We start from the raw sequence: 15742 nt of genomic DNA, 5'->3' as shown, positions 1-15742 counted from the left end.
ATACTTAAATTGATTAAATAAATAAATTATTTTAAAATTCCACTAAATTACTTTTTACTGTAATAACAAATCTAAAGAAAAAATTAATGTTGTGATTTGTCAAACTATTACTTGATGGCAAAATATTTACATTTTTATGATTTGATATATCGCTCTAGGGAGTTAAATATCTTATTCCTGTCAAGCAAATAAAGGAATATCCGAATTCTATCTTCTTAAATGTGCTACAATTCAGACAGTTTTCGTAAACCTATTGACCGAGTTCATGCTAAAATAAGGATAGTACCCTCGACCTACTTATAAAGTTTATATATATAAAGTCACAATTACTGCTGAAAATGATCGTGTTGATACGAATGGATTTGAAATTTAACTGAATCGAGTTTTATCAAACACGTGAAAGAATTTAAAATCATAGATTTGAAATGATGATCCAAACTCGACCTCAAGATTGAGATTTCGGCGATGATCGAATATGAGATGAACTATAAAATTGTGACATAAAATGTGATAGAACATGGAAACACCAACCGTGACAAGAGGACTAAAAAAATCGTTACTAAACGGAAGGGAAATGATGTTTAGCCGAGACTGCAGTCACTGAAGGTATGTTTAGAAACCCAGTAGTGTTTGCCGGTTTGTGTTTCAGTGAAAATAGATGCCCAATGCATAATGGGCCTATAATGGATATATACTCAATCCGGAAAACCGAACAACCCCAGCACTTTGAATTGGTCATTAGAACAGAGAGCAACTTTAGTCGGATTAGATTTTTTTTTACTACTATTATTGAATAGATCGAGTTCACTGTAAATTTATGTTCTTATACCGAAATGCGATTTGATTAGCTCGAACAAAAACTTGTTTGGTTACTCGAATATTACATGCAACTTAATTAACTAGACTGCTAAATTGTTCGTTTCATGCGCATCATCACCAAGCACGCACGTAATGTGAATTCAGCCCTTCGTGCGGCTGACCAGGGAAATCGACCACTTCTTCTTTATTTTTTCTATAATTTTTAATTCATTTGATCAACAAAGAACACACGAACTTATGGATCATTCCGCACCCGCGGGGATGAAATAAAACTCTTGATTACAGGGCAAGCAAACATATTCGATCGTAGAAAAGATTAACCCAACTTTTAATAGAAAAGAAAATAAAGATCACTTCTTTTTCTCATGAGAAATCAATTTCTTCACACAATCCCATTCACCTGAGACACAAATCAAATTTCAAAGATTCTGACTTCCTTAAATCTTGAAATGCAGACAATTAAAGTCCAACAATATCAAGATCCCACCAACTTCTAAAATCGACATACACATTTCATATGCTACAAAACCATGTAGACACAAAACAAATGTACCCACTTATTTACAGCCTTACCCCACACCAACTACGTTCCTGCGGCTGGTAACGCAGCCATGAAGGAGTTGTAAGACGACTCCAGATCAAAGTGTAGCTGCCGTGCATGCTGCTCCGTCAGCTCATCAGCAGCACCCATTTTTGAAAGTCTGGCAATCCATTCCTTCATCTTCGTCTTGCCCTCGAAATCGGGTGGCAGAATCGACAACTTATTGAGAGAAGCAGCTAAATCAGACAACAATGGATGGACCTGATCAACAGCAACCATGTTCAGTTTCAAAGAATCCATTGCCGTAATGAAATTCTGTACACACACTGCAACAATGGCAGCTGAAGTTGTGGCTGATAGTGCTGAAGTTGTACGGTGCTCAATAGTGGCAGGAACACCTGAAATCACAAGCCGATTCAGGGCAGCCGGGCAGTCCATTTTATATATATCATGGAACCTCTCAATGCTTGGCACGATGTCTTTCACAGTGGAAGATAGAGTCTTGAAGTGGGTTAATAATTTTTGGCATTCAGTTTCGTACTCTGATGGAGAAATTATGTCACGAACATAAGCTTTCTCAAGCTTCTCAGTAGCTTTTATAATTGCGAAAAGCTCACCAAAATTGTCGTACATCTCTCTTTCGCGCTTGTCGTTCCATAGTTTAACCTCCATGTGTAATATATGAAGTTAATAATACGATTACAGTTTGGAGAAGAGAACGGGACACGCGCAAAGAGAAGTAAGACCTTGTCACTGCACATATTCAACAAAACAATAGTCAGATCCACGATATAAAAATCTAATGCCACGGATCTGATACAAAAATCACATTTTCAAGGCTTGGCATGGACGTGGTGTAGCAATTTCAAAAACAGCAAGTAACTGGTGACAAACCAAGATATGAATCAAATCAAAGCCCTCAAATGAGAATCTTGAGAACATAATCCTGATATTCAAGCCCCAAAAACGAAATACACATCCTCAGGCCGTGCTAGGATCGTCGAGTATTGCGACGCATGACGGCGCGATATATTCTTCTTCCTTTTTTTTTAATGACAATAATATAAATCCAGGACAAAGTTATATCATAAATTAAAAATCTTGGAACTACAAGCATAGCTTCAGATAGCCAATCTTTTCATCGTTTAAGTTTATGATATGGAATCAAGAACAAAATAAAACCGATACCCAACCCTTATTCGAAACCAACCCGGTAGCCTAAAATCGAGAATTAAAATCAAACACTTTAACCTAAGACCTTCATAACAGCAAAGATAAATCCATGTCCGCAAATCGCCATAGTTTTAAATGGTGGGATAGAAACAGAGGGAAAGGGAAATCACTTACGGAGAATGAAAGAGAGAGACGCAGCCTTGAACAACGGGAGGAGTGTTGCAGGGAAGAGGAGAGAGCAGCAGGTTGTGGCCGCTCTGAGCTTGCGTGTTGGATTATAAGAAAAGTGTAGATTACAAAACTACGAATTTATTTATTAAAATATGATTTTAATAATTTTTTAATTTACTTTTGTTGATTTTATCCAAAACACTTGTTTTATAAGTTAAGTAAATATTATTTTAAATGAAATACCATCTCGAACACAATAAAATAAAATAAAATAAAATGAAATACCATCTCGAACACAACATTCAGATTCATCATATCACCTCGTACTCTCTTCTTGTAGTACAAGCAGTCACAAGGTCAGAAGAGGATCTTAGTTATGTGGGCTCAATTGCTGCGGATATTAGCATTCTTATGGAGGCTCTCGAGAGTCCTCATCTTACTCATGTTAGGAGATCAGCTAACCGGGTGGCTCACTCGGTTGCTGTTTTTGCTTTTTCATCCTCCTCTCATTTTGTCTGGGAGCATGGATCATTTTTTTTGTGGTTGATTAAACTTGTAATTGCGGACCTATCTTCATCTTAATAAATTACAAGATTTCAGCTGTCAAAAAAAAAATATAGACAATATCTATTAAGTATATATTTTATAAAAAAATTAACCCAATCTCTTTTTTGGTTAGATATTGGATCTAATCCGATCTGACTCAAAGCCTCAAACCCATACTCCAAACGTGATTTTTTCGGATCGAACCGGATTAGGTGGACAAGTCTGGTCTGATATCATCACTCCTAATAAAATCCAAGTTAAAAAAAATAAACAAAAGGTAAAGTTAATATGTATTTCCCACCAAATCCTCCCGAGTCCAAGACCATTTAACCGTGAAGAGCGAAGAAGAACGTAAATTAGAAAGCACCACCTCCATCGAAAAAGTCAAGACTTCCATCTCTGGTGTGGAATTTTGTCCATTTTTATTTTTATTCTTCGACGAAATTAAAAGGGACTAGTAGACTTCAATATTTTTTCTCAATCTCATCGATTGAAGTGTTTTAGGGCTTCAACTTTTCTGATTTTCAGATTTCATTTTTCTTGTCACGTGAGATGAAAAAATCTCTCTTGTATTTTGTCACTTAGATTTTATGCTATTAAAAACATTTTTAATATAAATAATATGATATGATATAGATTTTAAGTTTTTTTTTTCAAGTTTATTAATTACGTCAACTTTAACTACAGTCTAATTAATGTTTTTTGGCGAAAATCGAACATCTCGGCGTTTGACTGACTAAAATAGTCGATTTTCAAAAGTTATTATTCCAAAACAAAAAATTAGAAAATTTGTGAACTAAAAAAATGTGAGAAGTTGTTGGACAAAAAAACTTATTTCTCCTTAAAAAATCTTTAGGGTATTATGTATTATGTATGTATACATATATTTATTTAGAAAGTAAACGAAGACTGTCGTTAATGAAATAATAATGGTATAATTGGTCTTTGATGAAAAGTCTTGGGTTCATTTTATACGTCCAACTTCTAAATTCCACCCAAAATTATTGAATTATTTCACCATATTTTCACCCGATATACAATATTTTAATATGTCTCTATATCATTAAATATATATCTATAGCAAAATATCTACTCCATAATTTTAAATAAAATTAAAAATACTTCACATTCTTCAACATATTTTAGCGAGATTATTTGCTTTTTTTTTTTTTTTGAATATAACCAAATATATCAAATGAAATATGTACATATTTGTTGCCATTATAATGTGATTGGTTTAGATCAAATATATTTTATATATATATTTTTTATCTATATTGTTATTTATATTATTACTAAAACAAGAAGTGCATGTATTGATAAAGCAAGCAAGATAAACACTAATAATCTTGAGTGAATTTTTTTTCTTAATTCTATGTTAGTTCACATGTTTAACTCCAGTACATATTTAATTTTGCAAAATATATTTAAATTTTATATTTTATAATTATACAAAATCATATATCGTATTGACAAAAACTTGTGTGAGACGATCTCACAGGTCGTATTTGTGAGACGGATATCTTATTTGGATCACCCATGAAAAAATATTATTTTTTATGCTAAGAGTATTACTTTTTATTGTGAATATGGGCAGGGTTGACCCGTCTCACGGATTCACATGAGACTCACTCGATCATATTTGATTTTTAAAATATCGTAACTAAGTCGAATTCTTTAAAAAAAAATTCTCTCAAGTCACTAGTTGATATAAATTTCTTATTTGCTGATTATCTAATAATTTTATTGTAAAAAAAACTATTTTCTATTTGAGTAAGTCTCTTGCGACGGTCTTATGAATCTATTTTCATGAGACAAGTCAATTAAATTCATATTTAAAATGAAAAAAATAATATTTTTAATATAAAATATAATATTTTTCACGAATCAGAATGGATGAAAGATATATATAACAAATTGACAATTAAGACGATATCTGAACATTTTGATGTTTATATTTTATTAAGAAGTATTGCAAATTTTTTTATCATATATATTATTTCATTCAGTTTCTAACCATTTTGAATTCTAATGCTAATTTGTTTTACTGAATGTGTAATCTATAAAACAAAACCCTTGATGGCATGCAATTCACTTTGAAATTGTTATACGGCGTCGTACTAGCCGTCTGGTCTCCGTCACGACGTAGAAACGAGTTTATAAGGATTCCAAAACCGCCAAATCCTACGCAACAAATGCATTACACCCAACGAAGATGGCAGCAGTCCACATTCCACACTATGCGTAATTACTTCCTTTATTATCAATTATTAATAACATTCTGTTACGGTTCAATCGAATCCACAAAAATCTGGAATTTTGATTCATACTGAAACCAAGATCTTTATTTTTTTTAATTATCATTTTGATTCTTGAATGCAGAGTCATTTGAATCGCATTCTTGATTTCAATATGATCGTTCAATGCTGTATCAGTCAAAGAAGTTCAAGAAAATAGAGAAAAAGGAGATTAATAAACCCTGATCTGATCTGGGATCAATGTCGTGGGGACTGGGTTGGAAGCGCCCATCGGAAGTCTTCCACTTGACGTTGAGTTATGGAGCAGATGCGGATTCGCTCGATGACGTTACCCCGACGTCGTCTCGGTCATCATCTTCCGCTTCTCCGTTCTCTGGATCCTCCCCGACGACGTCGGTACAGGACGCCGTAGCCATAGCCGCCAAACTCGATAACGATCAAGAGAAACTGGGGTTTAGGATTGACCTCGATTGGAACGCGGGGGATGACGAGGATCAAGTCGCGTTGAAACTCCAGTCACAGGTCATGGTCGCTTTGCCCTCACCCCAAGACTCCGTGGAAATTGAGTTGAGGGAGAAGGGGGGAGTTCCGGTGACTAAGAATGAGGTGGACAGTTTAGAGAATGGAGGGGATGATTTGGGAAGTAATGGTGGTGGAAGTTTGGAAACTTACGCTAGGGAGGGAGAGGGTATAGGAGTGGAGATGAGGGTTGTCAAGAAAAGGGAGCCACTGAAGGGTATTATACTTTGGAGGGCGGGGGGTTCTGGGCAGCAGAATGATGGTGGAATTGGGGTTTTGCTGAAGTTGATGAAGTCCAATTTCGCCAATGGTGTTGCTGATGGAGTGGTTATCGGGTCAAGCTGCCTGAAACATTGGCGAAATGTTGCTGTGGTTAGTCTCTGCGGTCTTGGATTAAATGTGAGTAATTTGTCTTACCAAAATCATGTTGGACCATTTTCTGTAACCAAAAATTACATTGTTTTTCAAGCTCATGCTGACATATGTTTTCTTTTGTAGTAAAGAATCAGCACTTCTTTACACAGTTGAGTGTCATAGAGTAGATCAAATTAAGAGAGTTTGAGTATGTTCTATGATGTTGAGATTCAAGTTTGATGGTCTGCATTACTTATATTCTCTATACGAGAGGTGGTGGTCTTCAAAATATACCTTTTTGATGGACTGTACTTGTTGATTCATGTATATGCCAATAAATTCCAATTAGACATCTGCTAGGTTTGTATCTCTTAATGTAGCATAGCTCCAACTCTAATCTTGAAATGCTAGATATACAGCTACGTGTTCTGTTGTCGCAAACTAGGGGAGTCTGTTTCTCTTGCATCAAAACTAAACATTAGTATCAAAAGGACCTTTATTTATGCTCATGTTTGTGTTTCCTCAGTCACTGCCAGTGGAGATAACTCGCCTGCCACTTCTTGAGAAATTGTACCTTGATAATAACAGGCTCTCCACTTTGCCACCTGAGCTTGGTGAGCTGAAACACTTGAAAGTTCTTGCCATAGACTACAACATGCTTGTCTCCATACCTGGTAGGATTTTTATGCTTTGTTTTGGTTTTATTTTCTGTATTAATTGCAAAGACATCTTGCACCATATGATAATCTATCTAATTTTGCTATTACCTGTTATGTCTATGTTGGCAACTATAAGCAGTGGAATTAAGACAGTGTGCTGGTCTTGTTGAATTGTCACTGGAACACAACAAGCTGGTCAGGCCCCTTCTTGACTTCAGGTCATTGAATTGCTATCTATAGTTTTCAATTTGCTGATCTCTATCGTTGTGCTCTGGTTATGTCCGCAGAAATGTTTTCAAATCTTAATGGTTGTCTCCAGCTTTTGACAGGGCTATGGCAGAGTTACGCGTTTTGAGGCTTTTTGGGAATCCCCTTGAATTTCTTCCTGATATTTTACCATTGCAAGAACTCCGCCACTTGTCTCTTGCAAACATAAGAATTGTGGCTGATGATAATTTAAGATCAGTCAGTGTACAGATTGAGGTGTGTAGTGATGTAGTCTTTTGGTTGTTTGATTAAGTTGTACTCTAGATTTTGTCTTTTCAACTTAGATCACACACTTTTCTGGTTTGATCGCAGATGGAGAATAGTTCTTATTTTGTTGCATCCCGACATAAGCTGAGTGCATTCTTCTCTCTCATATTCCGTTTTTCTTCTTGTCATCACCCTCTACTGGCATCTGCTCTTGCAAAGATAATGCAAGATGATGGAAACCGTGTAGTTGTTGGAAAAGATGAGAATGCAGTGCGGCAGCTTATAAGTATGATAAGCAGTGATAACCAGCACGTGGTATGCTACAGTTTATCACAGTTAACTCTTTGTTTATTTCTTGATATTTTTTTCACATTAATTGTGGGTTGTATCAGGTTGAGCAAGCTTGCTTTGCTCTCTCATCTCTTGCATCAGATGTTCAGGTGGCAATGCAATTGATCAAATCTGACATTATGCAACCTATTGAAAGAGTGTTAAAATCTGCAGGGGCCCAAGAAGTAATCTCCGTTTTGCAAGTTGTGGTCAAGTTGGCATTTACTTCTGATATTGTTGCTCAGAAAATGTTGACTAAAGATGTATTGAAATCAGTTAAGTTATTATGTGGACATAAAAACCCAGAGGCAAGTTCACCTTACTCATGACTCAAAATTTTCCATTGTTTTTCCCTTTCATATGTGCTCAAAATGAATGTTTTTCGGTCTTAGGTACAAATATTAGCTCTATTTGCCCTTGGAAATTTAGCTTTCTGTTTGGAAAATCGTCGAACCTTAGTCACTTCAGAAAGTCTGCGGGAACTTCTTTTGCGACTGACAGCTGCTTCTGAGCCTCGAGTGCGTAAAGCTGCAGCACGTGTTCTGGCTATATTTGGTGGGTTTTTTTCTAAGATATATTTCCTATGATTGCCTACTTGTTGCGTGCATAATCTTGAAGCGGATACATTATGCCATCATAGGGGAGAACGAGATTCTGCGCCGTGCTACTAAAGGACGACAAGTTCCTAAAAGAGGATTACGCATACTTGCAATGGATGGTGGTGGCATGAAAGGACTGGCAACTGTCAAGATTTTGAGAGAAATTGAGAAGGGTACCGGGAAACAAATTCATGAACTGTTTGACCTTATTTGTGGAACATCTACCGGTGGTATGCTTGCCGTAGCTCTTGGAATTAAATTGATGTCCTTGGAAAAGTGTGAAGAAATTTACAAAGAACTTGGTAATGTTCTGCTTTATTAGGAGACTCGTGCTCATGATTTCACCCAAATTTGTTATTTGATTTTCTGTGCTTATAGTCTACTTACGTTTTGTTTTGATTTTCCCAGGGAAACTTGTTTTTGCTGAACCTGTTCCGAAGGACAATGAAGCAGCAACATGGAGAGAAAAGTTAGATCAAATCTACAAGAGCTCATCACAGAGTTTTCGTGTTGTTGTACATGGATCTAAAGTATAGTCTTTGGTTTTATTTCATTGTTGCTATCTTCAATTTGCTTGTGTGGCCAGTTTGATCTGTTAATAGTTGCCCATCTCTCATCATTTCCTCGCATTTCCTGTTTTCTTCACCAGTAACATAACTTCTATGGTTCTGCCTTTCTATTTCAAATTGATTTCCGACAAATGATATAAAAATGTATGCTTCTGAGCAAATGTATTTTGATCTGTTAATAGTTGCCCATCTCTCACCATTTCCTCGCATTTCCCGTTTTCTTCACCAGTTACATAACTTCTATCGTTCTGCCTTTCTATTTCACTTTGATTTCCTACAAATTATGTGCAAATGTTCTGGAAATTCGTCATTCTTTTTGGAAATTGAGAACGACTTCATTCTTTCAGCACAGTGCAGATCAGTTTGAGAAGCTATTGAAGGAGATTTGTGCTGATGACGAAGGAGATCTCTTAATTGAATCTGCAGTTAAGAGAATCCCGAAAGTTTTTGTTGTATCAACCCTTGTCAGTGTTGCACCAGCTCAGCCATATATATTTCGAAATTATCAGGTTTGACGCAAAAATTTATATCTTGTTTTTAATGTTTGCATCATTGCAAACTTGAAGGTTTTTTTTCGGTTGCTGTTTGCGTAATTTTTTGCTCTCACGAATATCAGTATCCTCCTGGAACGCCTGAAATTTCGTCTGCATTTACTGAAAACTTGACTACTGGTGGGCAAGGAGCTGCTACTACTGGAGCTCAAGTTGGATACAAGCGCCATGCTTTTATTGGAAGTTGTAAGCATCACATCTGGCAAGCTATAAGAGCATCATCTGCAGCACCATATTATCTAGATGATTTCTCTGATGGTAACTTTTCTTGTGTCCCTGAATTTCTTTTCACCATTACAGAGGTTATCAGGAGAAATCTTTGCCTTCTTTTTCTGAACATTTCATGCACAGGTGTATGTCGTTGGCAAGATGGTGCTATAGTGGCTAACAATCCTACTATTTTTGCCATACGAGAAGCACAACTATTATGGCCTGATGCTAAAATACATTGCTTAGTCTCCATTGGTTGTGGATCCGTTCCAACAAAGGTATCAATTTCTTGGCATTGTTCTCCTGTTTTTATGGGTTGTACGTAATTTGGACATATTAGCCGAACCTGAGGTGACGCCTAATAGTCGGCTGCCTTAAGCCTAGTATTGAGAAGAGCCCAAAAAATTATTTATTATTTATTAATAAAACAATTAGACCCAACACAATTTGTATAGCTACTTAAACTTGAATAAAAGTGAAGAATTTCTTTTGAATTTAGTCTAATCCTTCACTAAAGTGAAATGTTTTTTGGAACAATCTAGAAATTTTTCTGAAACTTGGGAAAAGATTATGAAAAATCAGAGATTCTACTATGACTTTTTCCCACTTAGTTTTTTATTTTTAATTTTTTATTTTTGGAAATTTCCATTACAAGTTTGGTGATCGCATGAATATTTCTTGAGTTACCATTTCCCTTTGCCACTTGATAGGTAATTTCTTGTTGTTGGACCTTTATTTTATTCTTAGAATGTTAACACGGCAAAACAACTATTTAAATTCTTTTAACCTTATTTTTTGATTATATTATAAATATTTTAATTATTATATGTTATTTGTTTTCTTCATTTGATTTGTCAGGTTCGCAAGGGTGGCTGGCGTTATTTGGACACTGGACAAGTATTGATTGAGAGTGCTTGTTCTGTTGATCGTGTGGAAGAAGCGTTGAGTACATTGCTTCCCATGCTTCCTGATGTACAGTATTTTCGATTTAATCCAGGTTATATATAGATAATTTGCCGTGCATCTTATCAATATGCAAAATGCAATTTTTATCTCTCTTTTATTGCACGTTACACATGAAATTGAATTCATTTTCGAAATATTGTTGGTTTTCACATACTTCACGTGGTGTGAAATCAAACTGAAACTGTTAAGACATCTATATATTCTTAAAAGGTCTAATTATATGGGCAGTTGACGAACGTTGTGATATGGAGCTGGATGAAACTGATCCAGCTAATTGGTTAAAATTAGAAGGTGCAACTGAAGAGTACATTCAGAATAATTCCATTGCTTTCAAAAATCTAGCTGAAAGATTAATCGAGAGTTCACATGATGAGAAATTTTCGGACAGCTTGAAGTCTCAAAAACTCTTCAATATAAGGGGTATTAAATAACATCTCTTTTTGTATTCTTTTTTTTATCCATACTCCTTTTTTATTCTTGCTGTAGCTTTTTCTGTCCTTTTTCATATTTGAGCTTAGCATCTGTTAATGGACAGTGTCCAATGTGAATAGCCCACTTTTGGGTTGGAGACGTGGTGTTCTTCTTATAGAGGCTTCCAACAGTCCAGATTCTGGACGAGTTTTTCACCATACCCGAGCGCTTGAGACTTTTTGTACGAGTAATGGGATAAAGTTTTCTCTTTCTAATGTGGGAACCACTAAGATGGCTCAAGGATCCGCATTTCCAACACCATTTACATCACCTTTGTTTACTGGAAGCTTTCCATCAAGTCCTCTACTTTATAGCCCTGAAATTGGCCCCCCACGCATCGGTAGAATTGACCTTGTACCGCCCTTAAGTTTGGATGGATTTCATTCTGCGAAAACAACCGGTTCACCACCCCCCGACTCTCCTCCAAAACGCCGGCAGCTTTCTGTTCCGGTGATATCTTTGCACGAGAAAATACAGAACTCACCCCAGGTTGGAATACTTCATTTGGCACTGCAAAATGACACATGTGGCTCCATATTAAGGTCTTGTTTTTCTGAGCATCTACTCATCTTTCAGTTTTTTCTAAGATCTTGTTATTGTAGCTTCTATTCTCTAAAACTTTTCCATTTTGGTGTAGTTGGCAGAATGATGTATTTGTGGTTGCCGAACCTGGAGAGTTAGCGGATAAATTTCTGCAGAATGTTAAATATAGCATGTTATCATTGTTGAAGGGCCGAAGGAGGAATCATGCATCAGTCATTACTAACCTTTCAACTGTTGCTGATCTCGTGTCATGCAGACCATACTTTCATATTGGTGGTGTGGTCCACAGGTATATTGGACGTCAAACACAGGTGCGGCGTTTAATATTAGGTCGCATTTGGGGGCAGTTATTGAAGGAATATTGAACTTATATGTTTTCTCTGAAGGTCATGGAAGACGATCGTGAAATTGCTGCTTATATGTTCCGTAGAACAGTACCTCTGGTTCACTTGACCCCTGAAGATGTCCGTTATATGGTATGTCCATGAACTATGTGTTAGTTGCTTTTTATTTGTTCCATCATTACCAAAGATGCTGCTTTTTTTACCATTAATTTGAAAGTGAGCGAAGAATTCAGGAAGTATTACTGCCAATCCAATTTTACTGTTATTAATCATCTGTATGCCGTTTGGCTGATACCCTGGATCTCCTTCCATCAACTCCAAAACCTAGAATTTTATGCAAAGGAAGTTTGCTCCTTGGGTTTCTTCATTTTTTTATGAAACCTTTACGGGAAAGGGGAAACAGATGATAATTAAGAACTTTTCTATGGCTGAAGGTTCAAAATTGATAAAACTTATGGGTAACGGTCCTGTTAATGTAATTTGGTAGCTCACGAGGAAAACAGAGTTTCTTAGACATTAAAGATAGGCAAGCATGTTCGAATCTGGATTCTCTCTTTTCGAATCACAATCTTTTTTAAATTTTTTATTATCACATTGTTTTTTAATATAAAAGTATTGGAATCTTCGAACAATTATCTTTTCCATGGTGAACTTTTCTACTCGACCTAATCGTTTTGGAAACTATTCAGAAAATTTGGGTTGATCTGTCACTAGAACATATCTGTCTACGTTCTGATGAACTTTGCAGATTGGAGCTTGGAGGGACAGAATTATAATCTTCACAGGAATATATGGGCCTATCCGGGCTTTAACCAAAGCATTTCTAGATTCTGGTGCTAAAGCTGTTATATGCCCTTCATCAGAGCCTGAAGAAACGCCTTTATTATCATTCCATGGATCAGGCGAGTTTAGTACATTTGAAAGCGGGAAGTTTGAGATTGGAGAGGAAGCAGACGAAGATTCTGAACCACCCAGTCCAGCTAGTGATTGGGAGGATAGTGAACCTGAGAAAAATGGAGAGCAGTCGTTGCGTTTTTTGGATGATGATGAGAAAGAATTGTCTCAGTTTGTTTGTGAATTGTATGATTCACTGTTTCAACGGGGTGGAAGTTTGGATGTAGCGCTGAAAAATGCTCTTGCTTCTCATCGAAGCCTGAGATATACGTGCCATATCCCCAGCGTGCCGTAGCTTTTGAGGTAACTGCATATGATTTCAGGGAAGGTCTAGGTATTTACACCATTTTAGAGAAAGAGTTGAGTAAATGTATAGTAAAACGGGGAAAAGGAAAAACGAATGAGAAAAGGAAAACTACTTTAGAACAAAAGGAATTCATGTAATTTATATTGTATCAGAAGATAAAAGGAAAATCCAATATTTATTGGGCTTTGCCATTTTCTGGTATCTAATAAAGTTATATCAGAGCATCATATGTCATATCTACGTGCATTGAACTAAATAATTACTGTGGAGTTGGATACGGTCGGGTGCTTGAAGTGTCAAAATTCAAAGTTACGGGTTTTCTTAGTACTTGCGTGAGAAGCGCAAATAAATTAATCGAAGTAAATCACTCAGTATTTTCATAGTCAATATCGAGTAAACTCAAATGTAAATATTTGCTTCATCCCAAATATGAAGGTCACTATTTTTTTTTCCATTCGTCTCAAATATGTAATACAATATCTCTTAAGAAAACTAAATATATGGACGTAGGGAGTATAAGGATTTGAGTTTGGCTTTTATTAAAGCTCATTTATAAAACTCGGTTTAGGCATGGTTATCGGTTCCTCGAATCTGGCTCCAGTCTGGTTCCGAACCGGTAGTTGATGGACCGGTTTTGTTTCGGTTGGATTCAAACCGTTCTGTGGATTTTTTAAAAAATAAATGGTGGAAAAAACTTTATTTTTATTAAGTATTTGAGTTGAGAAATACATCACACAAAATGATAGATAGATATAAATTAAATTTTGATGTGTACATTAAAAATTTAAAATTCATCATGATTTACTAAAATATATTTGGAAATTCTCCGAATCTTTCTCAGAACTTGAGTTTACAAATTTGTCTATCCTTCTGGTCATCATCTTATTATTATTATTATTATTATTATTATTTCACAATTATTTTTCGAAAAACTTCTTTGGTAATTGTAAAACTTTTTTAGCAATTAAATGATTAATTTGTTATTGGCTTGGTTATGTGTCGAGTGCCTATAAAGTATCGATGTCAAGTTTGTGTACTTTAACCAAATATTTTTTCAAAGTTCTGGTAGCACTGGTACCACCAACTGTTTTACAAGTATATCTATTTTTCCAAATTCTACACATAACAAAAGAGTCGTTCATACTTGTTTTTTTTTTTCAATATCGAAGTGATCACAAACTTTGTTTCGTTTTGCTCGACCCGACAATGTGTTGCTTCCTTGGTGGACGACTTCATTGGGAAGTTCCATAGCCTCTTCCCCTCATGACCGTGTTCGACTTCATCAAATTTAGGAATATAAACAAAATCTTCACCAAAATCCAAATTACAATTCGAAGATGACGTCGTTGAAATTAAATTTAGTGAATTAGTATAATCATAAATAATAACAAATGCATTGAAAAATAATAGCAAGTATAAGATTGGATGCAGAGAAATCTAGAATTTGAATAATGAGATTTTGTATGAAAATGTTTTAAAAAAATAATAACACATTTAAGATGGTACAAAAAAATTTGCAATTCGGCCTCCAAATTGAAATCATATGGAAAAAAGAATTTGGCCCTACGACTAAATTCTTTTATAAAAAACAAAAATTCGAACATGTTCTGGTTCGGATCCGGATTCAGTTTCAAAAGTTTTTTTTTTATTTACAAAAACCGATTCAATCCGGTAAAAAAAGCTTAACAAGTCGTTTTCGGGTTGAACCGACCCGTCAAACATGCTTAACATGGTTCGAGTTTAATCATTGAACTTAATAATTTCTAATACAAGTGAAAGAATGTTAACGTGACTATGGAAGAATCAAGACTCTATTTTGTTCCTGAAAAGAAAGATGGAGACATCCAATACTGTTTTGGAACTTAATGTCGCTTGCTTTTGGTCAACAGACGGCTTTAAACATCATTATTATGTGGTTAAAGGGCCTTAACTCCAACATTTTGACTTTTGAGATTTCAGTTCATAATTATTTCGAAAATTAAAAAAGAACGAAATTATCATAAAGCACTTCTGAATTACCTTGCCCCCAACCTAAACAATTAAAGGAGCTTCAATGATGCTATAAATATCAAGAAATCCAATACTTTTTTTTTTTTAATTAAATAAGCGTCAAGCATCATTTAAACATCCTAACCTACATTTACAATTATTCTTTTCAATATTAAATGTGAACAAAAATAATCCTACAAATTATAAACATATACTTTATCTCTATTCATTACTTATCACCATCTTTCTTTTTCTTTTTTTAATATTAATTATACCTTTTTCATTTATGTACGCATTTTCCTTTATCTTTTCACAATTGCCTCCAAAAATAATAATATTAAAAAAATCATACTAGATGTGCATTTAGATTTATGCACATGATGACCCAAAATTTTTCATATTAAAAACTCATACAACAAAAAGAAAAGCTAAGAGAGAGAGAAAAAGGAAACGAG

At 35.2% G+C, this 15742-nt stretch overlaps 2 protein-coding genes across 2 annotated transcripts; one reads left to right on the top strand and one right to left on the bottom strand.

Moving 5' to 3' along the window:
- Positions 1 to 1158: 1158 nt before the first annotated feature.
- LOC140834786 (vacuolar protein sorting-associated protein 28 homolog 2-like) lies at positions 1159 to 2032 on the bottom strand. Its single transcript, XM_073199914.1, has one exon. It carries the CDS (start codon positions 2030 to 2032, stop codon positions 1403 to 1405), a length of 630 nt encoding a protein of 209 aa, XP_073056015.1. The 3' UTR covers positions 1159 to 1402.
- Positions 2033 to 5438: 3406 nt separating this feature from the next.
- Positions 5439 to 13484, top strand: LOC140834785 (phospholipase A I-like). The gene is made up of 18 exons (XM_073199913.1): positions 5439 to 6426; positions 6908 to 7055; positions 7180 to 7258; positions 7370 to 7523; positions 7620 to 7829; positions 7907 to 8152; positions 8237 to 8399; positions 8485 to 8745; positions 8852 to 8973; positions 9360 to 9521; positions 9629 to 9821; positions 9915 to 10051; positions 10632 to 10770; positions 10968 to 11159; positions 11275 to 11752; positions 11848 to 12064; positions 12140 to 12229; positions 12846 to 13484. Exons 1-18 carry the CDS (start codon positions 5749 to 5751, stop codon positions 13284 to 13286), a joined length of 4110 nt encoding a protein of 1369 aa, XP_073056014.1. The 5' UTR covers positions 5439 to 5748; the 3' UTR covers positions 13287 to 13484.
- The last annotated feature ends 2258 nt before the right edge of the window (positions 13485 to 15742 follow it).

Source organism: Primulina eburnea, chromosome 6 (genome assembly GCF_022965805.1).
Source record: "Primulina eburnea isolate SZY01 chromosome 6, ASM2296580v1, whole genome shotgun sequence".
Classification (NCBI taxonomy): domain Eukaryota; kingdom Viridiplantae; phylum Streptophyta; class Magnoliopsida; order Lamiales; family Gesneriaceae; genus Primulina; species Primulina eburnea.
This window is presented reverse-complemented; position numbering and strand designations above follow the sequence as displayed.